The sequence below is a fragment of the Heloderma suspectum genome, chromosome 1 (genome assembly GCF_057233095.1).
Source record: "Heloderma suspectum isolate Gila_16-S chromosome 1, 16-S_ref, whole genome shotgun sequence".
Classification (NCBI taxonomy): domain Eukaryota; kingdom Metazoa; phylum Chordata; class Lepidosauria; order Squamata; family Helodermatidae; genus Heloderma; species Heloderma suspectum.
In genome coordinates, this window is record NC_139458.1 from 373,890,701 (window position 1) to 373,917,987 (window position 27,287).

The 27,287-nt window shown below is 43.2% G+C and overlaps 2 protein-coding genes across 2 annotated transcripts in view; one reads left to right on the forward strand and one right to left on the reverse strand.

Moving 5' to 3' along the window:
- The first annotated feature begins 1,601 nt into the window (after positions 1-1,601).
- On the forward strand, positions 1,602-27,275 carry SCCPDH (saccharopine dehydrogenase (putative)). The gene is made up of 12 exons (XM_084828304.1): positions 1,602-1,869; positions 9,800-9,912; positions 12,224-12,304; positions 13,371-13,500; positions 14,783-14,832; positions 15,681-15,811; positions 17,912-18,029; positions 19,576-19,695; positions 19,778-19,834; positions 21,094-21,205; positions 23,432-23,513; positions 24,866-27,275. Exons 1-12 carry the CDS (start codon positions 1,683-1,685, stop codon positions 24,969-24,971), a joined length of 1,287 nt encoding a protein of 428 aa, XP_084684430.1. The 5' UTR covers positions 1,602-1,682; the 3' UTR covers positions 24,972-27,275.
- The window catches only part of LOC146359868 (kinesin-like protein KIF28), a 62,597-nt gene continuing 62,569 nt past the window's right edge, over positions 27,260-27,287 (reverse strand). Inside the window, 1 exon segment of the mRNA XM_084828303.1 lies at positions 27,260-27,287. Within this exon segment, the coding sequence (XP_084684429.1) occupies positions 27,260-27,287 (28 nt within the window).

Consider the following 27,287-nt stretch of genomic DNA (forward strand, 5'->3'; position numbering starts at 1 on the left):
CATCGTGCTACCCAGAGAAAGAGAATACAAGCAAGCTAGTAGGGGCAACAGCTGCTCTTTGCAGTTGCTGCTTCCCTTTCTTTGATCGGCTGCTGTCTGCACTGGGCCCAGTCCTGTATTGCCCAGAGAGAAAGCAAGCAAGAGTGAATGCAGATGTTAGCACCTTGTTGCTACCACTGCCATTTGCTCACTATGTGGTGTGGGCATGGCAATGAAGACTGGGCCTGCTGGGCCTTATCCCAACTATCTAGCAAGCGAGCAATAGGGAAATGAGCAGAGGTGGCAAGAAGCTGTCTCTGCTTCCAGTTGCTCTCCAAATCTGGGTGGTGTGGCAAAGAGGAGCAGCTATCTTTGTCATCCAGAGAGAAAAAGAGATAGCATTGATGAGTGAAGGCTGTTTCTTGCAGCAGCCACTGCCATCTTCCCTTGATCTCTTACCCATGCTCTCTCACTGGCTGGTGTGTTCTCACCACAGACCAGAGGGTGCAGATACCAATTCCATAATGGTCTGGTGATCTCTTTGTAGATGTCATCTGCCTCCCTGCCCACTCCCAGGCAGATGTTTCGCATCTGCATTCCCTATATACTTTGCAGTGAAGTAGTGTGGTAACGGGCTTATGACTAGTGAGCTATCTCCAAAGAATTCTGAATCTTGAATGGAGATGGATACTTTTCGCACAGAATATGAAGCCAACTAAAATGCCCCTTCATAGGAACATTGTTGTTGTTGTTCAGTCGTGTCCGACTCTTCGTGACCCCATGGACCATAGCACGCCAGGCCTTCCTGTCCTGCGCTCTCTCCCGGAGCGTGCTCAAGTCCATCACAGGAACATAGGGAGCTACTTTATGCTGAGTCAGACCACTGGCACCTCTAGCCCAGTATTGTCAACACTGACTGGCAGCAGCTTACCAGGGTTTCAGGCAGGGTTCTTTCCTAGCCCTACCTAGAGATGCCCCCAATCAAACTTCTGCATGCAGTGCATGTACTTTAGCACTGAGTACTATTGTCCCTCTCTTTCAGTACTCATATGACTAAGGATAGACAACCTGATGCCCTACAGATGTTTTGCACTACAACTCCCGTAAGTCTCAGACAGCATGGCCAATGGTCAAGGATTATGGGAGCCGTACTCCAAAACATCTGCAAGGCACCAGGTTGCCTACCCTGACTGACAACCATGCAGACTAAAAAGCTGTTCGCAAAGGGGTGTAGCAAGAGCGTAAGAAGAGTCAAGTTCTGGACACAGACTGCAATTGGCAGACCCTACCACTGGGCAAAATAAGGCGGTTGCCTCAGGCAGTGCCGGGCAGCAAGGCGTTAGGTATGTTGTAATTTACTTCCAGGGAGAGGCGCTGCCTCATTGCCGAAATAGCTCCGCCAGCGCTGGGAGCCAGGGGCCAGTCGCCACCGCGCCCCGGCCAGCGCTGGGAGCCAGGGGCCAGTAGCCATTCCGCCGCGGGCAGCGCGCCACCGAGGAGGCGGCGGCTTCTGAGCGAGGCGCCTCCGGCGGGCGGGGCGATCGCGCGAGTTGCTAGCCACGTGACGTCGAGCGAGCCCGAGGCTGGCGCGGGCCGGCCCCGCCTCCTCGCCGCTCTGTTCCGTCGCCGTCGGGAGGCGCGCAGCAGTGTGCCGCGGCCGCCGCCTCCCCCCGCGAGCTGAGCGAGGGGCTCTTCTCGTCCCCATGGCGACCGGGCAGACTTTCCAGCTGGTGGTGTTCGGGGCCTCGGGCTTCACGGGGCAGTTCGTGGCCAACGAGGTTGCGCGGGTGGCTGCCGAGGACGAGCTGCGCGGCTCGCTCCGCTGGGCCGTGGCCGGCAGGAACCGGGACAAGCTGCAGGCTGTGGTCGAAAGAGCGGCCGCGAAACTGGGTAGGAAGGAGAGCGAGAGCGTCTCGCGTGGCGCCGCTGTTCGCCCCGTTCCGCCCCCCCGGGCCTGTTTCACAGTCCGAGGCGGAAGGCCTGTTCTCCCCCGCCCCGCCGCGCCCCCCGCCGCAAGGGCTTCCCCCAGACATGAGAGGCGCCGCAGAAAAGCGGTGGTGGGGCAGCATTAGCCGGGGAGGGGGCAGGTGAATCAAGTGACACCCTATGCACATTTTCTCGGAAGTATCCCCGAGCTCAGTGCGGTTTACTCCCAGATATAAGCGTACACTGGCATTTTATTTCTGTAATTTATGTATTACTACATTTATTCCCTGCCTTCTTTTCTCTTGCAAAGAGCCTAAGGCGGATTACATGGCCCTCCTCCTCACAGCAGCCCTGTGAGAATCGATGACTGGCCCAATGGCCTAATGGGGACTAGAACTCGGCCCTCGTCCAGCTAGATGAAGGGCTTCTTTGTCCCTGCCCTTTGTGCTTTCACAATAGGGACGGAGAGCTGTGTGACGGATTCTGCAGGTGCCCTATCAGGACTATCCTGCATCAGGCCACAAATGCACCAGCGCTTGATGACGCGTCTTGGACATTGACCTTAGTATTATGAGTTCTTTCTGGGGTGATGGAGAAACGAAGAGAGGATGTCATAGATTGCCGAGAGGAGAAAGAATTGTTCATGGCCGAACTGTAAGATAAAGCTTGGTGGGCTTGGTTAACATAAGAAGAGCCTGGCTGGATCCATCTAGTCTAGCATCTTGTTTCCCACAGTGGCTGATTAGACACCTCCACAATGCCCACGAGCATTGAAGCTGGAGGGTCTGTTTAGCTATCATGGCCAGTAGTTGCTAATAGACCTATTATGGATTAATTTGTCTAATTCCATTTTGAAGCCATGTAAGCCAGTGGCCATTATCACATTTTGCTGATCCAGGCAGGTGAGAATGTAGAGAGAATATCTCTGTGCATCCCTCACCTGTTTTCAAGCCAATAATGGGAGTTATGATTTGCAGACCATGGTTTTCAACACCAGTATCAACCTACTTGGGAGCAGGGGATATGGATCTGCACAGACTTCGGTGCAGATTGGGGATTCAACTGCTCTTCATTCTGGGAAGGCAGAGAACCTATTACTGCAATTTTACAAAATAGCCCTTTTAAGTTCAAGGGACTTTACAGTCTCGGTTGTGTTCATTCTCCAGGCGACATTAGGAGGAAAGTCACCAATATTAGCATAGAGAATTGAGGTTGAGAAATAGTGAATTGGCAGTGGGTAGGTACTGAACCCAAGTCTGCCAACCCCAGCTGCACAACACTGGTTGTGAGTGCACGTTTTGATCCCAAAGGGCTCAATGCTTCTTTTGCCAGTTCATTGTCATTTCTGGTTTGCCAACAAAGAATACAGTTTTACATGACTGTATTGAACTGGTGGTGTTCAAATTGTTTTAGGCAATGCAGTCCTGTGGATGTTTACTTGGAAGTAAATCCCACTGATTTCAGTGGGACTTACTTCTAAGTAAGCTTGCCTAAGACCGCAGCCTCAGTTGCATGCACGGGCTTTTATTTTGTTTCAAATGTCAGTACTTTTCTGTGTGTTTTTTTGCAGTTGTATAAACCGTGCAAGTTACTTCAGTTAGCTAGTCCTTGCTGTTGCAAACTTTTTGCTTCTGAATCTACTAACTCTGTTACTTTGTCCTAACTTGTATATGCCAGGTTGTTCTGGTAAGAGGCTCTTACCCTTGGGGCGCAATCCTATGCATGTTTAGGCAGAAAATGTTCTACAACTCTCAGCATTCTCCAGCAAGCATAGAGTTGCTCCCTTAGTCAGTGTAGCTGACTCCAACATTGCTGCAGTTTCACGCAGTTTTTCATGTGACTATCCCAGCTGGTTTAAAATGCCGTAACAGTTTTGCTAATACTTTTCAGATGAGACTTGTGTTTTTTGTTTCACAGCTCGAGGCTTTTGAATTGATGACTTAAAACATGTGTTGGTTCTGATATTGTATGTGTAAATGTTACAAAATTTGTGGTGCTAAGACTGCTGGGCTTGTTTGTTTTTAAAAGCATTTAAGGACAAAATTACTATTTAATTTGATTTCCAAAACCAGATTTGTACTGACACAGTGATCAATATTTGCTACTCACTTGCATGGTTTTCTTGCTGCATTGTATTTCTCTTAAATAGTATTCCATAATTTCTTGAGATTTTTCATTTCATTTATTATATTTCTATACCTCCCCATAGCTGAAGCTCTCTGAGCGGTTCACAAAAATTAAAACCATTAAAATACATTTATATAAAATATAAAAACCATTCACATAGTGACATAAAATAACACACAACAACAACAAATATCTGAAATTATTTAAAACAATCAGCCAGAGACAATCAAGAGACTCATTATACGCTGCCAAATGCCTTAGAGAAGAGGGCAGTTTTAACCCGGCACCGAAAAGATGACAATGTTGGCACCAGGCAGGCCTCATCCAGGAGATTATTCCATAAATGGGGAGCTACCACTGAAAAGGCCCTCTCCCTTGTTGCCACCCTCTGAGCCTCCCTCGGAGCAGGGCCTTACATGTAGAGCGTAGTATACAGGTCGGTTAATCCTGGGAGAAGCATTCTGTCAGGTACTGTGGTCCCAAGCCATGTAGGGCTTTATAGTCAAAATATACAGAACTGTGAATTGGGCTCGGAAGCATATAGGCAGCCAGTGCAAGCGGGCCAGAATCAGTCTTGTATGTTCAGACCTTCTGGTCCCCATTATCAGTCTAGCTGCCGCATTTTGCATGAGCTGCAGCTTCCGAACCATCTTCAACGGCAGCACCACGTAGAGTGCATTGCAGTAATCTTAACTTGGAGGTTACCAGAGCATAGATGACTGAAGCCAGGTTATCCCTGTCCAGATAGGGGTGTAGCTGGGCCACCAACCGAAGTTGGTAGAAGGCACTCCATGCCACTGAGGCTAATAGAGCCTCTAGTGACAAAGATGGCTCCAGGAGGACCCCCAAGCTACAAACCTGCTCCTTCAGGGGGAGTGAAACCCCATCGAGAACAGGTTGAGTACCCATCCGGTCAGCAGAATCACCCACTAACAGCATCTCAGTCTTGTCCGGATTAAGTTTCAGTTTATTAGCCCTCATCCAGTCCATTGTTGCAGCCAGGCACCAATTTAGCACATCCACAGCCTCACCTGAAGAAGATGAAAAGGAGAGATAGAGCTACTTGTCATCAGCCTGCTGATGACAGTGCACTCCAAAACTGCTGATGACCACGCTCAACGGTTTCATAGAATCATAGAATAGTAGGGTTGGAAGGGGCCTACAAGACCATCGAGTCCAACCCCCTGCTCAATGCAGGAATCTAAGTCAGAGCATCCCTGACAGATGGCTGTCCAGCCTCATCTTGAATGCCTCCAGTGTGGGAGATCCCACCACCTCCCTAGGTAATTGGTTCCATTGTCCTATTGCTCTAACAGTCAGGACGTTTGTCCTGATGTTCAGCCAGAATCTGGCTTCCTGTAACTTGAGCCCATTATTCCGTGTTCTGCACTCTGGGATGATCAAGGAGAGATCCTGGCCTTCCTCTCTGTGACAACCTTTCAAGTACTTGGAAGAGCACTATCATCTCTCCCCTCAGTCTTCTCAAGGCTAAACATGGCCAGTTCTTTCAGTCTCTCCTCATAGGGCTTTGTGTCCGGTCCCCTGATCATCTTTGTTGCCCTCCTCTGAACCCTCACCAGCTTGTCTGCATCCTTCTTAAAGTGCAGTGCCCAGAAATGGACACAGTACTCCAGATAAGGCCTAACCAGTGCTGAGTAGAGGGAGACTAGTACTTCCCAGGATTTGGAAGCTATGCTTCTATGAATGCAGCCCCAAATAGCATTGGCCTTTTTTGCAGCCACATCACCTTGTTGGCTCATATTCAGCTTGTGATCGACAACAATTCCAAGATCCTTCCTGCTTGTAGTGTTGTTGAGCCACGTATCCCCCATATTGTAACTGTGCCTTTGGTTCCTTTTTCCTGGGTGCAGAACTTGACATTTATCCCTATTAAATGTCATTCTGTTGTTTTCTGCCCAGTGCTCCAGTCTATCCAGATCACTTTGAATTTTGTTTCTGTCTTCCAAAGTATTAGCTATCCCGCCCAGTTTTGTGTCATCTGCAGATTTGATCAGCATTCCCTGCACCTCGTCCTCCATTAATAAAAATGTTGAAGAGCGCTGGCCCCAGGACTGAGCCCTGCGGTACCCCACTCGTTACCTCTCCCCAGTTTGAGAAGATCCCATTGATAAGCACTCTTCGAGTCCGATTCAGTAGCCAACAGCATTCCCACGGTCCACAAGGGAGGTTACCTGATCAAAAAATGAGATCAGATTTGTCCGGCAAGATTTGTTCTTGACAAATCCATGTTGGCTTCGAGTAATCACTGCATTGTTTTCAAGGTGCTTACAGATGGATTGCTTTATCATCTGCTCCAGAATTTTCCCAGGGATTGATGTCAGACTGACTGGTCTGTAGTTCCCAGGTTCCTCCTTTTTACCCTTTTTGAAGATGGGAACAACGTTAGCCTTCCTCCACTCATCTGGCACTTCACCCATTCTCCATGATTTCTCAGAGATAATAGACAGTGGTTCTGAGAGTGCTTCTGCCAGTTCCTTTATTACTCTAGGATGCAGTTCATCTGGCCCTGGAGATTTGAACTCATTCAAAGTCATTAGGTGTTCCTTGACCATATGCCTATCGACCTCAAGCTGCAATCCTGCCCCTTCAGCCTGTACTTTGCCTTTGCCAGGGGGGTCATAGACCCTCTTTTGGGGGAAGACTGAGCCAAAGTAGGAATTGAGCACTTCTGCCTTTTCTTTGTCATCTGTTATCATTTTGCCATCCTTATTTAATAGCTGAACTACCATTTCCTTCCTCTGCCTTTTACTATGCACGTAGCTGAAGAAAGCCTTTTTGTTGTTTTTAGCATCCCTCGCTAACCTCAGCTCGTTCTCAGCTTTAGCCTTCCGGACGCCATCCCTGCAATTCTGTGCTACCTGCCTGTACTCTTCCTTTGTTACTTGGCCTTCTTTCCACTTCCCATATGTGTACTTTTTTGTTTTCAGGTTATCTCTTAGCTTTTTGTGAAGCCACATTGGCTTCTTCTGTTGTCTTCCACCTTTTCTTCTTGTTGGAATTGTTTGTAATTGTGCCTTGAGAACTTCCTTTTTTAAAAACTCCCACCCATCTTGGACCCCTTTTCTCGTTAGAGTCACTTGCCATGGGACCTTACTTATCATTGTTCTGAGTTTATTAAAATCAGCTTTTCTAAAATCCATGGTACAGGCTTGGCTACACTTGGCTTTTGCTTCTTTTAGAACCATGAACTCAAGTTTAAATGGTCACTTTCCCCCAGAGTTCCTGTAACTGCTACTTTACCCACTAAGTCATCTCTGTTGGTTAGGTTCAAGTCAAGGATAGCCGATCCTCTATATCCTACCTCTACTTTCTGTAGAAAAGTTTCATCTAGATGTTGAATAACATGGGGGATAAAACTGACCCCTGCGGAACCCCATACTGGAGAGTCCACAGGGCCGAGCAATATCCCTGAAGTACCACCTTCTGGAGCCAACCATCCAAGTAGGAGTGAAACCACTGCTATACAGTGTTTCCCAACTCAGTTGCCCCAGAAGGATACCATGGTTGATGGTATCACAAGCCGCTGAGAAATCAAGGAGAATCAACAAGGTCACACTCCCCTGTCCCTCTCCCAACATAGGTAATCATACAGGGCAACCAAGGCTGTTTCCATACCAAAAGCCAGCCTGACCCCCAGCTGAAATGGATCTAGATAAGCAGTCTCATCCAAGAGGGTTTGGAGCTGTTTGGCAACCACCTGCTCAAGAACCTTGCCCAGGAAAGGAATTTAGGCCACTGGCCTAAAATTATTAAGATTTTCTGCATCTAGGGAGGGTTTCTTTAGGAGTGGTTTCACCACCGCCTCTTTGAGGCGGCCCGGGGCTGCTCCCTCTCTCAAGGAGGCATTTATCACCTCCCTGGCCCAGCCAGCTGTTCCTTCCCTGCCAGTTTTTATAAGCCAAGAGGGGCAAGGATCCGGTATGGAAGTGGTTGCACAAACAAGTTAAAGCACCTTGTCAACATCCTCGATCTGTACCAACTGAAACTCATCCAAGAAAACAGAACAAGGCTGTGCTCTGGACACGTCACTAGATTCACCTGCTGTAAGACTGGCGTCTAAGTCCCGGCGGATGCAAGAGATTTTATCCTGGAAGTGCCTAGCAAAGGAATTACAGCAGGCCTCAGATGGGTCTACAGTCTCCTTAGGTCATTTCTACATTCCACACATTGACCAGGGTTTCGACATGAGAGCCAGCCATATCAGCCAGAAAGCTCCCCAGCCCTCTGGAAACCATCTGGATCCATTAGCCTCCGTGGGCGGACCATCTTAATAGGTCCCCCACCCTTGCAGAGGGGAAAAGCTGCCATAAGTCTAAACTTCAGCAAGCAATGTTCTGACCATGACAGAGGAACAGAAGCAAAGTTCCCTACCTTCAGATCACCATCTCCCTGTCCAGTTGAGAAAACCAAGTCTAGAGTATGCCCCACTACATGCGTTGGGCCAATGACATGTTGGGACAGTCCCATGGTTGTCATGGAGACCATGAAATCTTGAGCCACCCCTGACAAAGGTGCCCTCAGCATGAACAATACACCCAAGACCACCTCTGTCAGCTCAGGTAGAGAGTCTGTTGAGCAGTGGGGTAGGCAGTAAACCAACAGAATCCCCAATCTGTCCTGCTGGCCCAACACAAGGTGCAGTCACTCCATACCAGTAGTCACATGGACAGGGAGCCTGGAGAGGGAGACGGAACTCCTATAGGCCCGTCTGCCCGCCCTCCCTGATGCTGAACCAAGTACCCCTGTGGGCAGAGCTGAGAGAGACCAACTCCGCCCTGCTCACCCACCCAGGTCTTTGTTTTGCATGCCAGATCGGTCACCTCATCCATTATTAAATCATGGATAAGGGAGGTCTTATTCTGAATTGATCTGGCATTTAACAGCAGCATCTGGAGGCCTGAGGGCAGGCTGATAGGGCAATCACCATGCCTGCAGGTGTGGGGAGGCCCAGAACACAGCACAGCCATTAACTGTCTGGCCCATGTTCCTCTAAACTAGCTAGCCCTCCTCCCAAAGCCATATCTCCCTTGACCTGTAACCACACTAATTGGGGCCCCCTCAAATGCCCTGGCTTGGCCCCATACCCTCTCTCCCAGGCACATAACAAAATTTTTGTTGGAGAGCAGCTAGCCTCACATATAAAGCTGCAGAGTTAATCAGCTAGATGTTAAGGGGGTGGCCCTTCCCTTGCATCCCCCCTGAAGCGGCTCCCCCCAAAGGGTCGACCCTGCCTTTGGAGGCGACGCCTTTGGCAACGCTGCCGCTGGAGCGCTGTTGCCCGCGTCAGGGTGGGCAGATAACAAGAGCTGTCCCAGGAACCTTGAGCCCAGCTGGCCCAAATCAGCAATAAGCTGCCTGGGGGAGTGTTTTTCTCTCCAGCTCCAACCTGGGAGGTAACGTCTCTTTCAGGCAGCAACACAGGGCCAGGCAGGGCCAGAAAGATAGTAAGTTGGCCCCACCTGAGACTGACATTTTCTTGTCATGTTGTAGCAAGAGGTGCCACATCTTCCTACATGCATGCTTGTGCTGAAAAGGTATATTTGGGGGTGGAATTGTTATAGAAGAAAAATAACCGGTTTACTAAAAGTAGTTGGAAAATTAAAGAAAACTGGCCTTGGTTCATTTCTAGTCACCTCACAATTAACAACCAAATAATGGTAGTTAAGAAAAAGGAAAAAGGAGACTGGAGAGAAATAATTAAATAGTATTTGGCTTCCTTCATAACATTTTAGTTTTCAATTTTCAGGGAAGACAGAGCTGAAGTCAGAAGTTGGCATAATACTATGTGATGTCAGTGATCCATCCTCTCTCGCTAATATGGCTAAACAAACTGCTATTGTTCTGAACTGCGTAGGACCTGTAAGTGTTTTCTTCCAATTTAAAAATTAATGAATGAATACAAGGTTCTTATGCTGCAACAGTAAAATGAAGTTTCCTTAGTATATTGCAAGATCAAACATTATTTTTATCTTTTGGTTTAACAAACTCTGAATGAAAAAAGAAACTTCAAAGCATAAAGGCAAAATCCTGCTCTGTAACACCGTTCTTATTCTTGTTTTATTAATTTTAATGTTCATACCACTAAAATTTAAAAAGAATTGGGGGAGCAGTGATGTCAGAGACATGGATGGAAATTGGTACTAGCTTTTGACATTTGAAATAGTTTGACCTACTGTATTTTGTGAAACTGGATTATGTCTTCTCCCTAGCAAATATCAGACCTCTTAAGTACTGCATTAAATAGGTCTGAGTACAGATCAGCATGGCTGATTTTTAGGGAGAATTTCACAGTTCCATTTGTTCCACAAATTATCAAGAATGTAGAAGTCCTTTGAGGCCATTATAAAATGTACTACAGTGATAATAGTGGGTTGAACTTACTTATTCTCCTAACTGAGTGTGTGACCAAACATCAGGTAACAAGAATTCTACAAGCACTGTTCTTTATTCTCTTGATTTCCTTCTGTTCGTATGTGCAGTTACTAAGGGTGCAATCCTATTGAGATAGACAGTTGCCTCCAACTTTCTCTGAAGTCAGAGGCGACCACCTATCCAATGCAGGGTGGCTGAAGCATAGAGGATTCCTTCTGTGCTCAGGCTGCCATGCAGCCTAGTATCAGGCGTCAAGTGCAGCTTCGGGGAAGGGGCGGGAACGGGGCTGGAGACCGCAAAGGAAATTGTCTGAAACAGCCTCCACGGTCCCCTTCCTGCCCCTGGGAATGCCCCCTTTTTGCCCTGTCTGTGCTCTGTGTTATGAGCCCAGACAGGCACGAAGGGGCAGCTGCCATGGTTCCCTCCGCCTGGCTACGAGGGGAGGGAGAGGGGCAGGGAGCATGGTTTCCCGTCTATGAGCTTGTAGCACTGTGTACAAGCTCGGAGCTGGGAAACGGAAAAATCCTATCTCCCCCAGACACTGTCTAGGGGACATAGGATTGCTCTCTAAGAAAAGCAAATAGCTGATAAATTACTATATATGGAAAATATTCATGCTGCTAGTTCTGTCTATTCTAGTGAAGTGTACTGTAGCTATGGGAAGGGAGATGTAGAGGATGGGCTTTATTGTTTGATGCTTTCGGTTTCAAAGTTCTGCCAGCTCATTAACCTAGAGAAAGGTTAGCAATTGAAGCTTAAACGCTATGCACATGCATAGAAATTGTGGGCAAAGAATATGAAAAAAGCACTTTTTGTGTTCATGAACTCAGGGTATATTCCAGCATTAATATATAATACATAAAATCATCAGACAGTGGCAACAGATTTATTTTAATAAAAAAAAAACTATAACGGATAAAATGGGTAGTCATGCTTTTTTTTTAAGTTTCCTGTTTATAAAGTATGTTATATTGCTTTTGTTCAGTTAATTTTTTTTTCATGCCTAATTTGGACCAACTCTCATAAATTTGAGATTAGTCATTGGAGCATGGTAGCCTATCTGCCCACCCTCTAACGGTATCACAGGCAGCGTAGGGCTTGCAGATCCATGTGCCACAGTGGGTAGAAAGGGGGAGAAGGTCAGAATGCTTAGCTCAATGATGAGAAAGACTAGACTTGTTCAGCTTCTGTCACACAACTCTTAACATTTCTAGAGACCTATCAAGTAGAGAATCTTGTAGCCATTCATAAGTGAAATAGTCTAATCCTAAAAAGTTCATAATTAGGGTTGAAGTATTTAGCTAATTTAATTAGTCAGATTAGTCAGGTACAAATATCTTGGTCAACTGAAAAGTTACCCTTGATTTAATTGGGCAGCACATTTTAAAAATGTGTTTAATATAAATACTTCTAAAAATGGTAATGTTGCATGTGCCACTGTAGATAAATTCCCTTCCTGTGAGAGGGACAGATGAAAGCAGAAATGCATTTTATGCTGGTGACATATAAGAGCATATGTATGTATGTAATAAAGACATATGTATGTATTTATTATATTTCTATACTGCCCAGTACCCAAAATTCCCTGGGTGGTTCACAACAATTAGTTATTCATTAATTCACAACAATTAATTCCATTCATTAATTGATTGAAACTCAGTTAATCATCTAAGGTTTCTTTATCTGGTGATAGCCCTATTAAAAATATTAAGAAAACTAGATAGCTTGGTCTGTTTATTAAAGTAGTCAGTGTAATGTAACTTATCAAACAAGTAATTCATTTTATGTATTCTTATAGTACAGGTTTTTTGGAGAGCCTGTGGTGAAAGCTTGTGTTGAGAATGGTGCAAGTTGTGTCGACATTAGTGGAGAACCTCAGGTATGTGGAACTGAGAAGGCAAACCAGACTACTTTGGAAGTAATGTTTGCATTAGGTCACAAAATACATGTTGCTTAATATTTGTTCTTGCACATCTGACCATAATGCAGAAATAATATTGACTTAACTTCAAATATAAAACTTGGTTGTGCTACCCAAGAATAATAGTTCTTACACCCATCCTATACATGTGCAGCTGTATCCATTTCTCTGAATATGCCTGTGATGGTGTGTGTGTGTCCCCTCACAAACCCTCTCAAAACTTCATCTCTGAAAATCAATGAAAGTAGGGAGGAGTGGCAGATCTTCAGTTGAATTAGGACCTGAGATGCCCTAGGTCCACGTGCATAATAGTAATATCATTGCTGTGGTGCCAAGGCCTCAGAAACACAATCCAGATTATGTTGGCAATCATCCGTGAAATCTGCAAAAATAAAATAGGTAGTAGGCTTGTCTGGCAATAAATTTTTTACAAGTTTTATCTCATTTGATGGTGTAAAAAATCAGTTTGTCTGGATTGCTTTTAAGGTAGATTTGAATAGAGGTGTGGGCGCATGTATGTGAATAACTAACCAAACAGAGAGAGATTTAATACTGCTTTGTTAAGTGTTTTGGCTTACATCTTATGTAAAACCCTGAGAGTGGGGTGGGAATAGCAGTGGCAGGATGGGGCATTAACTTATACAACACAACACCTGCAGGGGGATCTGTCACTGTCTTGAGTATAACTCTGTAAATGTGTGTTGGGCATTCATAATTGAATATAACCATGTTGTAGCATTACATCATTAAAGGCACAATCCTATGCATGTTTAGACAAAAAATGCCTACAACTCCCAGCATGCCCCAGCCAGCATGGTGCAAGTTATAGGCATTTTTTCTGTCTAAACATGCATAGGATTGCACCCTAAGTGCTTTGAGATATAGAACAAATGTCTATAACTTTGGAAGGTGGACCATCAGCCAGTTAATGTGGTATCAGTGACACAGCTGTGGAGGTTATCTTACCTTGAACATGAGAGCGCTGTCAATTTTTCAATACAATGTTGTTGCATTTCTATTTCAGTTTCTGGAAGGAATGTATCTGAATTACAATGACAAAGCTGCAGAAAAGGGAGTATATATTATTGGAAGCTGTGGTTTTGACTCGATTCCAGCAGATATGGGAGTATTATACACCAGAAACAATTTGAAAGGTGATTCTTCTGCTTGATCAGTATTTCGATAACTGGTGTGGAAAGAGTAATATTTTTCTTTGTGACAGGTTTAAAGGTGTTTGGGTAGTCAGGGGCAACAATTCACCCTGTGTTCAGTTTTTTCCTTCTTAATAAGGACAGACATTATTGCTATAAAATATTTATTTATTTATTTATAACAGTGTTACCTTGCTCTTTAACCAAAAAATGTCCCAGAGCAGCTTATATATGATCAATAAAAACAAAAAAAAAACCCATCCTTGATCACAGGCTTACAGTCTAAAAAGAGGAGGAGAGAAGAGAAAGAAAAGCTTGGGCACCAACTCTTAAAGTTAAGCGGTAGTTCTTATGATGACCAGTTGGAATACAAACAGGGAGAGGAGGAGTCTGATGGAGCTGGTGTTTCAGCAGAGCTGATGCTTCCCATCTTTCCCTCTGCTGCAGCCTGATGGAATGACTGCTGCCAGATGACAGTTGAGGGAGAGAGGAGCCTGAAGGAGCTGAGCCAGTGGAATGGCCCTACTTTTCATATCTCCTTCTACTGCAAACATAATTTTGTTATGAATAGCAGAATTATACTGTTTTAAGGTGTGGAGCTATAAATGCCTTTGGTTCAATTTATCTGAAACTGTTTACTTAGATGACATAAACCAATCCTGCTGCTGCATGGGAAAAAGCCTATGTTCCTTGATGGAATAGAACAAGGAAAGCTGAATGAGGATGTGGGAAGTGCATGCAAACCTTCCATTCCCTGCAATATCTTGATGAGCCATTTGTACACTTCATACCAGAAGCAGGGCGAAACAGGGTCTGTTAATTCTGTATGCAGATCTCTCCAAATCTGGTCTCTGTGTCTTTGTGGGCAAAGAACACAAAGGCCTGGTTCGCACGTCACAACAGCAATTCCTGGGTTGTTTTAACCCAACAACAAACCATGGGTAATTTTTGGGTTAACTTTGGGTCACTGTGTGCTTGATTTGCAGTCACAATGTAGGAGGATTCTGCAGTTGAAACTGGGTATGTTTGGCTAAAAACATGGTGATGGTTCAGTACGGAAGGAATCTTGGGTGAAATGGTGGAAAAATTTGCCCTTCCTTTGGATTGCCCATGTGCCTCATGTGAATTAAACATTCTGGTTGTAATCTTAATTAGAAGTATACACTATTGTGAAAATATTTTAATGCCAAAGTGTCATCATTCATCTGACAGTATGATTACTGGAATATAAACTACTATTTAGTTCCTTATTATCACAAATAATAACCAACTCTTTCCCTTAAAGGTACCTTAACTGCAGTTGAAAGTTTTCTGACTGTAAAATCTGGCCCAGAGGTTGGTCGATTTCTTATTTTGCTAAGCTTGCAGTACGCGCCCATCATATAAAATGAAATCATTAAACTTCGAGAGGATAATACAAATATTTTGAACTAATAGCTGGCTTTTGAAGCAGTAACGGCAGTTTACAAAACTGTCAGACAGCAGAACATCACCTCTCAATGCTTGTCCTGGCATAGCTGTTGCAGTATGAGAGTTACACAACATCAGTTTGTGATAGCCCAACCTGATCGTGTGGTTTCTGCTATGGTAGGGTTGTGTAGTAAATGAGATGATTTGCTGCTGTTTTGGGTAAATACGACTTAAAATTCATTACAAATGTGAGATATTTGGAGGGAAATAAAACTATTGGAGGAGGAATAGTGTAATATCAAACTCATCCCAGTCTATCAGTACAGATCCTTGAGCAGAAAGAGGTTCCTTCCTGGCCATATAAAAAGCTGTGGGGTAAAAAACTTCCATCCAAAATCCAGAGCTGTGCATGTTGTGTTCTCTCATCAATGCTGTCAACTCTCAACACTGCCGGTCACCTTCAAAAAGTAGTAACAGATTAAGTTAGACATTAGTTTGACATACTCTCAATTCCTTCCTGCAGCAAGTGATTGTTGCCGTAAGAACAGACACAATGATCATCTTTTGGTGGGGGGCGTGGGGATGTGAAATGATTAGGTGGTGAAGCATAGGAGCAGCTGTGCTCTGATTTAATCTCTGAAACAGGTTCAGTGTATGTAATTGTAGTAAGATGTGTTTTCGCTATTGTGGGTAGTGGTACAGGTGAACTGAAGCAATTAAAAGTAGAGTGCTACTCAAATACAGTACTTTGAGTTAACATGGTGTTTTAACAGGGTGCCTGTATTCATGATGGGACCTGGAAATCAGCTGTATATGGCCTTGCAGATCAAGACAATCTCAAGAAAGTTCGAAAGCAAATAGGACATAAGCCCCTTCCAGTGATCGGAGCAAAACTTAGGAGAAGGTATAAGAAATTTATGTATATGTTAGTGCCTTTTTAATTGCGAATGTTTACATAGCTCAAAATGGGCAGGTTTGCTTGTCATGCTAAGCCACCCTGCAAATAAGCCATGATGTCTTAGTTGTTTGCTGAATAACCCACAGTATGCCCGACAGATGATCGGGCTTGCCATGGCTTGTTCTCCCCTCCTTACCCCTCAGTCTTCCAGCGGGCTGCGGCATGTATCCTAGGCACCTTTGCGGCAGAACTCCTCGCTCCAGCCCCCTCTCCGCTCTGATCACTATCCCTTTTTGTTCGCCACCTTTTAAAAATTATTTTTTTGGTGTTTTGGGAGCACGCAAATGTATTACTAACCCACCCACCCTGTTCTTTCACAAATAAGCAAGAGCGCACTTTTGCCTGTCCGATACGTGTAGTCTTGCCTTGTCGGTGTCTTTGTATGTTACAGCTTTCAGTGGGAGCTCCTAAGTGCAATAGGTGTCCTGCAAAAAAACTGACAAGTCAAAGCTGCATATAGGCTAATTTGCATACAGTTGCAAAGGACTGGCAGAGAAATAACAGTAAGAGAAAGGCAGGACCCAGTAGCCTAATTCCAAAAACAGGGAGAAAAGGCAGATGGAGTCAGTGCACCGAAAGGTGGTGGGGACAATATTTCCCCTTTGGCAATGTGATCCTCTCACTTTTAAGTGTTGAACTAACACTTTTCAGTGTCCTCCCATTCAACAGTTCCTCGAATCTACAGCAAGTCCAGAAAGGAAGGTATTGGCTCCCCCCTGCTTTTTGCTGCTGCTTTTGCAGTTACTGTAGCTGTGCAATTTCCCCCCCATGTACTTCCCACCCTTAAATTGAGTGTATTTCCCCGCCCATTTACTTCCCAGCCTTTAAATTTGTGTAAATATTCATGACAGTTGTTTTTAAAAAAGCCCTTAGAGGGTGGCTGAATGGGACAGAGCAAATGGGGCACCCGTACCAGCAGTACTTACACCCTCACCCCCCAGTGGAGCCCCATTCACTGTGATCCATGCAGCTCCCTTCTCAGGCTTTAAAAAAAACTGTCAGGGAGATTTGGGCACATCTGCTGAAGTGCACTAGCCACAGCAGTAACTGCTCTGAAAAGGAACAGTGAAAAGGGTGGCGGGAGTTAACATCTCCCCTTTCTGCACTACCTGGAGACTTGGGGAAGTGCTGAAAAGGTGGAGGACGCTAAGTGTCAGTCCAACACTTAAATGAGAGATGATCACATTGCCAAGGGGGAGACATTGTCCCCCTGCTTTTGGAGCACTTACTCCATTTACCTTTTCCCCCACAGTTTCAGTGCTTCTGAATTGCCCTACTGGGCCGCTCCTTTCTGTTACTGTTATTTCTCCCCTGGTCCTTTGCAACTGTGCACAAATTAGCCTATGTGGAGCCTTATCTTGTCAATTTCCTTTTATGTTAATTGCTCTACTTCACTTCTCCCTTTCACAGTTGAAAGGTACAAGGAAATTGACCAGGCAAAACTACACGGGTAAAAGTGCCCTCTTGTGCCCCTGCGAAAGACAGACAGAAAAAAATAATTTAAAAAATTACAACCCCATCTGTGTAATTTTGAGGCACCAATTTATTTATTTTTTACGTGGCGAACGCGTGACAGTCCTTCCAAAGGGCTGTTTTGGCATCGGTAGAGGGGCATTCACTGGTGAGGGCGGCTAGAGGCAGCACTGGTGAGATCGCGAAGAGTGGCACAAGATCTGTAGCCGATCCCGGCAACCCACGATAAAATCACTTTCCTGGGTTCGGACAGCACGACAACCAACTATGTATTGACCAACTCTGCAACAAGCCATGGGTTCTCAGGGTAGCTTGTTCGTGAAAATTAAGCCACTGCAGAGAATGCACCGCGTTTGGACAACACGACAACCATCATGGCTGACTGCCCATGGTGAGTTGTTGTGTCATACAAATCCAGTCAATAGGTTTCAAGTGGTTAAATAAAGTGGTTTTTCAAGGCTTTTCCTAAAAGGAAACATGGTAACGATGCATTGAAAAGGACAAGTTACAGACGGAGATTTGGCTTAAAGACATTTTGCTAAGTTTTGATTGTCTTGGCTTCTATTTTTGCAGAGGTGCAGTGTTTTACAGTAATGAATTCAAACAGTATTCCATTCCATTCATGGGATCAGATGCCTCTGTAGTAAAACGAACTCAACGCTATTTGCACATGCATCTGCAGGAAACACCTGTAAGTTTACTTAAGTATTCATAACATTAGTTTTGTCTCATTATAACAAAGGAACTCGTGCTCCCACCTTTCTTGCAAAGTAGAACAGTTCTGAGAGGTGTTTTTCTCTTTAATAATCAACAGCTGCCACCCCATGTTAATATTTTAAAATCTGGATGTGGAATCCAGATGTGAGGTATTCTTAAGGGGAAGGGAGACAGACCTCTAAATAATCAGGTACCTTTTGGCATGAGGATTTATTAGTAAAATGATGTTCAAACAAAGCTCATTGCTCAACTCCAGACTTCTAATTTAAGTTATTTATTGGAAGATTCAAGTTAAAAAGAGTAGGAGAAATCAGCGATTGCATAAAAACAAAATAAACAGCAATTTCTGACTAATGTTGCATGAATACAATTTCTAAGTGAGTTTACCACTTACATGCATAGTTACATGGAACTCCTCTGGAGGCTGAAGGAAGCAAGCAGCAATCTTAGGGCAAATGGAGACAAAAACTGCCTTATTTTATGTGTATTCTGGGATGGGCAATGATCGTGGCAGAGTGGGGTCGGGGACAAATATCCAGTCAAAAGGCAGTAAAATGGCTATGTAGGATATCTGTGGACATGAGTCCATTAGTACTGGCCATTTACAAGAACTTGGGGAAGGAGTTGTGACTTGGGAAGATTTTCCTCAGGTTCCTGCCAGACAGGATTAACTTAAGGGGAAAACATCCGCTTATGTATTTATGCAAAAGCTTTGATCTATGTGGTTTCCTTGCTCTGCTGCAAGGGAAGGAAGGAGTATATGGTAGGCAAGAAAACCTTAAGGTGCAGAGGGTTGGGGCTGTGGTTTATTACACATGTCTTCAATGAAATAGCTGGATCTGAACGTGTGTGTCACTTAGGCTGGGAGTAAGTCCCGCTGAACTCACAGAAGTAGGATTGCTGTGCACGAGACTTTCAGGCATCTGCTACTTTATGAACTTTTGGAAAGTTTTTTTTAAATTTTTTTACTACTGAATGTTCCCCACCACCAATCGTGTGGGAATGTTCATGTTGCTTTTTTAGATGAATGAAACCAAAAGTAGCAAATAGCAGCAGGGCTACTGGTGCTCCTCCAGAAACAATGCCATGGCATTTTTTAAAACCTGTGCTCTTAGTGTGCTTTTGCAGCGGTGGGGAGGGGGGCAGGCTAGGCATTCTCCATCTCTGGCATTGTAGCACACTTCTCAGCTTGTTTTTAAGCAGGAAATTCTCCTTTTCAGTACCTGGGGATAGGATAATCGTGGTGCTGTTGAGTCTGTGCTGTTGCAGATGTAGGACTAAAATAAAAATGCAATTTCTTTAATGTCTTGAGATGTTCTTACAAATGATTAAGACCATGATTAAACCTGATAACCATATTCAGCCATTCTTTGATTTATTCTTTGTCACCCATGTACAGCTTGATTCTCTGTGCATTATGGCTCTTGAGATTCACATTTCAGAAAAGTTAATGTGTGAGTTTCTCTTGAACAATTACTGTCAGTTCATTGTCATCGATATGAATTCTTTCTTCTGCTCAGGTGCAGTATGCTGCTTACAGCACTGTGGGTGGTATTGGATCTGTCATTAAGCTAATGTTTGCTGGCCTTTTATTTTTAATGCTTGTGAAGTTCAGCTTTGGAAGAAAGCTCCTGATAAAAGTAGGTTTGTTTTTAAATATTTTTTTAATTTGATAGTCTTGTCTTACTATTCTGAAACTTACTGTGGATCTTCTTACTTTAGTACCCTGGATTTTTTTCTGGAGGATATTTTACAAAGGAAGGACCAACAGAAAAACAGGTAATTACCACCATTTCTTCATTAGTAAGTTAGCCTTTAGGTCACAATACATCACTATATCTGATGCAGTATAAATAATGGTTTCATAATGGAGCTTTCTTGAGAGCAAAAGATCAATATTCTAAATAGAAGGGGAATATTCAAATACACAAGGACATCCGAGTACTGCCACTTCTGATAGACAGATTTAAGGTTAGAATTCTGATTGCTGTTCAACTATTAATATGTAAAACACTATAATGTCAACATCTTTATCAACTAACTTACTAACAGCAACAATAGAGAATTCCTTAATCTGCTATGTGGAGACAGTATTTTAAATACTGGAAAAATTGCAAAGAAAGTAGCTCAGTGCCTTTAAAAATGAATGGGTCAAGTAAAGCAGCGACTGGTCTTCTAGTTGTGGGTACTGTAATTAGAACACTTCGTCAATATTGAGAAGGTTAAATCCAGCAGGCATGCTTAATCTATGTGCAGCACTCTTTATTTTAATAGAGATCTGCTGTATTGGATGTGTTCATGTTTGCTTCATGGAGGCAATCGGCTACATCCAGCAGATGGATAATACAGGCAGAATATTACAGTTTGTGCAATGTGCATCCCCTTGAGACAGTAAAAACACTTATGTACTGCCCTTCATTCTATCAGGATTTTCGTATGTGAAAAACTGCGTAATCCATTCCTATGCATGTTTACTCAGAATTACGTTCCAGTGTGTTTCCTAGAGTTTACTCCTAGGAAAATGTGCATAGGATTGAAACTGAGATATTCTGTCAGAAATAGTAGTAGTAATTGAGTTCGTTCCACAAAAGAGCTATTTTACATACATGTCTTTCTCTCAAAATGAGGTAGTAAAATCACTGGTTGTAATTATCACCTTATATTTATTTATTTATTATTGCATTTATATCCCGCCTTTTTTCCTCTTGCAAGGAACCCAAGGTGGCTTACATTATCCTCCTCCTTTCCATTTTATCCTCACAACAACAACCCTGTGAGGTAGGTTGGGCTGAGAGTGTGTGACTGGCCCAAAGTCACCCAGTGAGCTTCCATGGCCAAGTGGGGACTAGAACCCAGATCTCCCAGCTCCCAGTCCAACACTCTTGCCACTACACCACACTGGCTCTCATTCATGCCCTTCAGAAACATACATGAATTGGGCTGTAATTCAGTAGTATTAGTAGTAAGGCGTGCTTGATGTAAACTGTGCTATTGCCTGGACATCTAATACTGTTTATTTCCTATCTTTTGAACTGCAGATGAAAGGGTCATCCTTTGAAATGACTTTTTTTGGAGAGGGATACAGCACAGGCCAAGATCCACAGCAGAGCAAACCAAATGTTAAAATCTGCACCCAAGTGAGGGGACCAGGTAGAGCAACAATATTGTAGCAAGCAACTATAAATAACACTCCACTTTAATACAGTATATTTACTACAAACTGATTTTTGTGTAGGCAGACACTAAAGTGACAGCCTCTATTTGTAGAGTTGGAGGTTTCTTAAACATCAGGCTGTGGGAAGAGAGCCTGCCAAATACACCCTTCTATATGTGAACAGAAATTAGACATCTGCACATCACTTCACACAAAGAGGTGCAGCATTTCACAGAAGTTTTTTTTCCCTCAAGGGAAAATGAAAATCATCACTAAACTCAGCAACACCACCACTTCAATTCTTGCTTTTGACTAAAACCTTGATACTTGAACAAGATAACTGAGGGAAGACAGGCGTGTGTAAGTTTTGTTTCCAGTCCTTTAAACCATAGTTTGCAGCACTGCCTGAGCTTTCTTATTAAAATTTTGCTAAGGCTGTGGAATCCTGTTTGTCTCATGCTAAAGCAAGAGTAGATAATGTTTTTCAGCCTGGCGATTAAATTGGTTCCAGGCAAGCACATTGGAGGGCTGCACGTTAGCAGTGGGCTGCGCCATATCCAAATGTGGGCAGGGCCACCTACTTCTGGCATGTGGCCCTGTGTTGTGATTGCCCATTTAAACACTCACATTGCCCCCCCCTCTGCTGCAGTCAGGCTTTTTAAAAACCCCATTGGTACCTCCATTTAAAAGCCTCCATTTAGGCTTTTAAAAAGCTTAAATGCAGTGTGTATGGGGGAGCAGGAAAAACTGCCTTGTCTCAGACAGAAGGGACGGGAACCTCCTGTGGGTCATGTAAGGCCTATGGGCTCAAGGTCCCCTTCCCTGTCCTAAATATGCCAAATTATTTAGAAATACGTCCATTTCTGGGCGACTAAAACCTCTTATCGAAGGTACACTAGACTCTGATTTCATATTTTTTTCCTAGTCTTATCACACAGACTTACTGGCTTAGAATATAAATATGCATGAGCTGAACTTCACTTGTTCAGCAGGGCTTTCCTATCACCTCCCAAAAATTGCTCATGAGGGACAGGTGGCTCTCCAGAAGCACATGGGAGCCAGTTTGAATGAACCAGTGTGTTCCACTCATACACCATTGGATTCAAGCCACTGAAAGCAATTACTGTTGCAACATGTAGTTATAAGAATGTATGTTGCAGTACTAGTCCATAATGTAACATAGAGGCATAAATTATATAAAGGGGCCTGTGATGGTCAAAGTGCATGTGGATATGGACTTGTTCTGCCTGGCTGCATCTTAGGGAAAGGATGCTGCAAGGCACTCTTCCATCAGCTCAGCCAGTTGCCATTTGACTTCTCCCTTTTGCACACTCCTGCAGTGACTGAATCACCTGGACATTCTGTAATATTATTATGTAACAATATGAAAATTGATACCTAAATATGCTGCTTCTCTTTCCTCATTATTTTTTCCCTTTTGTATCATGTTTCAGACTAAGCACTCCCTTCAGTGCTTTAGCAGAAAGATGGTAGATAAAAGTAAACAGGCATGTACAGCCTGAAAAGAGAAAAGTCCTCTAGACTAGTAAGATGTTGGCTGAAGGAAAGGTATTTGCCTAAGGAGAGGCAAATTTTAAATACTAACCCGGTTCGTATGCAATAGTGGCAAATGGTGGGTTAGTTACCCAGGGTGTGTGCTGTGTGTGATCTGCTGCCACTTTGAATAATCAACCTCTGATCAGAGGTTGCATGATGTGCAAACCCAGGCTCTATTTCGTAATTCGTGGAGTAAACAACCCAAACTTAACCTACGATTAGGTTAACTCTGGATTGTTTAACCCACAAATAACCCATAGTGTCCAGGTTGGCCTGTCCCAAAGCAACCTATGATCAGCTCGATTGGAGGTTGATTGTGCAAAGTAGATGCAGCTTGTGCACAGCGTGCAATCTGGAAATCGTGGGTTAATTAAACCACAGTTTGTCGTTCTGATGTGTAAACAGGGCCAATAATGGTCCGGTGGGACTTAATGAGTTGGGGTGGGTTACAGAAATGGAAAAAACACATGCACAGGGTTCAAGAGGAAGTTAGAGATTCTTGCAGTAAGGTCATGGTGCAACCAGGAACAAGAAGTTTTGGACTTTGTGGGAAAGTATTTACAGGGATACGTCATACGGTTTCTGGTTTCATCTGCCATCCAAAGTTATTCACAACTGATGAGCATAACTGGGGTGTGTGGGGTTTGCTTGTTGTCTCTTTGTAGAGGTTGGCTACGTTGCTACACCCATAGCAATGGTTCAGGCAGCTGTGGCACTTCTAAAGGACAAGAGTTCCCTTCCTGAAAAGTGAGTCCTGTTTTTAATTCTTTTGGTGTGAAATGTGGCTCTATTATTTTAGCTTCTTCACCTACAGATCAGGGCTACTCTCTCACAGCATAAAAATAAGCCCCAAGGGATTGTACAACTCTCCTGCCGATCACAGTGCTTTCAAACAGCTAGGGTGGAATGCATCCGGTAATTCTCTGAGAGAGTTCGTAGAGCTCTGTGCTATACTTACTCTTCCCTCCCACTTCATAAGCCAGTGTCGGGTGCACTTTCTCAGCCACTATCTATTCGGTGCTGGCATAGATCTGGCTGCCTATACTAGAATAACATTAGAAACAATAAACTCTTGGTAATTTGACCTTGATCTGTTCTGACATTTAGCTGTGTTGCATTTTGGGGAGGGAGAGATTATGGGATTTTGTCAAATACCGCTCTTGTAAAGAAGTGGTAAAACTATGTTAAGAATATCAGTAATAATCATTGTATAGGGGAGTGATTTTAATTCAGGCTGGAAGACATAAGCTTTAGGCCATTTGAAGTTCAATGGCTTGTAAACCACAGAATTACTGTATCACTTGTTTGTTCATTTGGGAGAGAATGTAAACTTTCAGATCTTACTAGATATTTCATTTTTATACCAGAGCTTGCATGTTAAGTTCAGTATTTGTAAAGCATTTTAGGCTGCAGTCTTATTCACTTGGATGTAAATCCTATTTACTTCCATTGAACTCAGTGGAGTTTACTTCTGAGTAGACCTGTATAGGATTATGGTGACCCAGTTCGCACATAATGGCAGCAAATCATGGGTTAATTCACCCACAATTAGTTGGGGTTGCTTACCACCCCCATTTTGAATATGCAACCTCTGATCAGCCCGATCAGAGGTTATTTTGTTAAGTACAAACCCAGACACTATGGGTTAATCATGGGTTGAACAAACCACACTTAACCTATGATTAGTTCTTAGGTTAACTGTAGGTTGTTTACCCCATAATGGTTGAGTTTGTATGTTATGAAATAATCTCTAATCACGATGATCTGAGGTTGTATATTTAAAATGATGGCAGCATGTGACCTGGAAAATAGTGTGTTAATTAACTCAGTTTGCTGCTGTTACATGTAAATGGCCCACTGTCAGTCATTTCAGTTACGTAATGAAACTTTTCTACACAAAGTTCTTAAATTCACTTAAATAGTGAACTTATTGCTGACAGTTCATAGTACCATGTACTGTTTGGTTAATATTGGGGAGGGGACCTTTTACTTAAAGAAAACAGGATGGCTTTGTCCATATGAATACTGGTTGTTGGCAAAGATTTAGGTTTGCTTTGGCAGCTGCATGTCACTAACAAAAATGTGTGGCTGTTTTACAGAGGTGGTGTCTATACTCCTGGGGCTGCATTCTCTAATACAAAACTTATTGACAGACTCAATAAGCATGGAATTGAGTTCTCCGTTATTAGCAAGCCTGAAGCCTAAAAAAAGTTCTGAAGAGACAGCAGGACCAGCAAACCTTTGCATGGAACTTGCCCACCAAAAAAGACCAATTAAGAAGGGTTGCTTAGTTTAATAAAATACTTACAATTGTTTTTATATGTAATGTGATCATCTGTTCCATATTGTTGCTTGAAATGGGAGTAAGAAAGTATTGCATTTTCACAACTGGAAGTGTGAATAAGGGAGTATTGTAATACAGCAGCGGTTAATAAAAAGATTAGTGCTAGAATTATAGAAACAAAGGCTTGAAACTGGCTAACAAAACTTGATAGAAATCAAATGTTAGCTAGGGTAATTAATAATCTGTGTTTTTTTTTAAGTAGTAACTATGAAAGTATCACTTATTCTTTGTTTGGAATTGTGAAAGTTGTTGTTGATTTTATTATAAAACTGTGCCTTAACTGATCAAATATGGGAGGTATCAGAGCACTGTTCGTGGAGACAACTAATGTCCTGAAGGGACAAAAGTCTGGTTTCAGTGTTCCGTTAATTTTGATTTAGTTGTCTGAAGACTCTTTGACTGAGAGGCCTCTACCCAGCTATACTTAGCCATGATTAAGGCTGTCATCTATACTTACTTAGGAATAAGTTCCATTAACCACTGAGCCTTAGTGCCCAGTCACATGTACGTTTAGATAAATAAATTCTATTAACACCAGTGGAACAAATTCGTTGGGCTTAATGTCGTCCTCATGAGGTCTAGTCACAATTAGGATGATGGCTCACAATGTTTTTTCTACATCAAAGTGAGCTTGGTTTAGAAGCACTTACACTGTTTGAATAGTAGCTTCATAAACTTACATGAACAGCTGACATTTCTTTGCAATGGAGATAACCCCAAGGCAGGGGAAACTATGGTACTAATGTGTAAGGAAGAAATATTTCTAGTTGCTGTTACTTTCTTCTATTCTTTTTCAGTGTAATAAAAGAGGGTTGCAAATCTGCTTGGTTTTTGTATAACTTGAAGATCACTGTTAAAAGTACATAATTAGAGTGTTGTATAATCCTCAGAATAAATGCTGCTGAAGTATTTCAGCCCACTATCTTAAGCAATATAAAGGAAGATGGAATATATCTGGAACCCTAGCTGTAATTCCCTCTTTTTTTAGCCCAAATTATAGGTAGGATTTTAAGAGCCTTATACTTAAAGTCCAAGGCCCTTCTCTGTATGAATAAGCAAGTTACCAGTATTTCCGTCCAGCTGCTCAGGCATCCTACCATCACCTTCAGGAACATGGAGTGGAATCAGCAAACATAAAGGAGCTGTTGTGTGAAGGGGGAGATGTTTTGGAGCCACTTGAGTTCACTCAGTTTGGAAGCAAAACAGTCACATAAAAAATGAGGGGGAAAAAGACAGCCATGTTGACCATATGAAACATTACAAAATCCATATAGTATAATATCTTTATCAGGCTAACCAGCTCCAAACCTGAGCGCTCTAGAACAATATGGCACTATAGCACAGCAGCAGCTTTCCCCCCACCCCTTTTCCCTTCAGCTTCTCCCCCTTCTCTGTTCCGAGAAGCCTGAACAGCTCTACCATGTTCCTGTTTGAGGCTGGTAAGAGCATTCCTAGAGGGTGAGGATATACTTCAACATATTGCTGTAGTTTAGAATTAGAATGAACCTGAGTTCTTGTTTTCTTTACTGCTTAGGTTAACATTAGCATGAACTAAAGACATCATGATCAATTACTCTATGTCTCTCTGTGTGTACACCCATATGCCATTGGCTAAAAACAATAGACATTTATCTGTGTTCACTGTTAAGTTTCTGGGCTGAAATCTGACATGTTTCTTAGAAGAAAATGGTTATAAAACTGAAGCAGTTGGTTCATTCTCAGCTATATCAAGTCCTTTACAGTTCTTTATTAATCTTCCAACACTGATTATTCCAAATGAGGTACTGTTGCACAATTTCTCATGAAATATGTAAGTTTGTGAAGGAACAATTCCTCCTGTGTCCTTGAGAGAAGAGCAATATAATGCTCCATGGAACCACTGCCCTCCCTGGACAGGCACACTATGCAGACGATTCAGAACTAACAGACCTGTGTCTACTTCTGTCTACGTCATGGAGTTCTAACAGGTAATTTACAAGCAGTGGTCTTAGGGATGAGGAATAGATAAGTGAGAAACATCACTGACTTGCAGCTTGTAAATACATGTATTATGCCATCATTTATAGTGATACCTAACAAATGGTACTTAAGCGCTACTATAATTATTATGTGAAAGCACCATCATTTTATTTAATATACTATGATGACTTCATGGCTTGCTGTAACCTAGCCTCTCG

Coding starts and splice junctions, on each gene's coding strand:
- SCCPDH (XM_084828304.1), top strand. CDS start 1,683: ATGGCGACCGGGCAGACTTTCCAGCTGGTGGTGTTCGGGGCCTCGGGC. Junction 14,833..15,680: donor CTGTAAAATCTGGCCCAGAG/GTTGGTCGATTT, acceptor GTGTTTTAACAG/GGTGCCTGTATTCATGATGG. Junction 23,514..24,865: donor AAGAGTTCCCTTCCTGAAAA/GTGAGTCCTGTT, acceptor GCTGTTTTACAG/AGGTGGTGTCTATACTCCTG.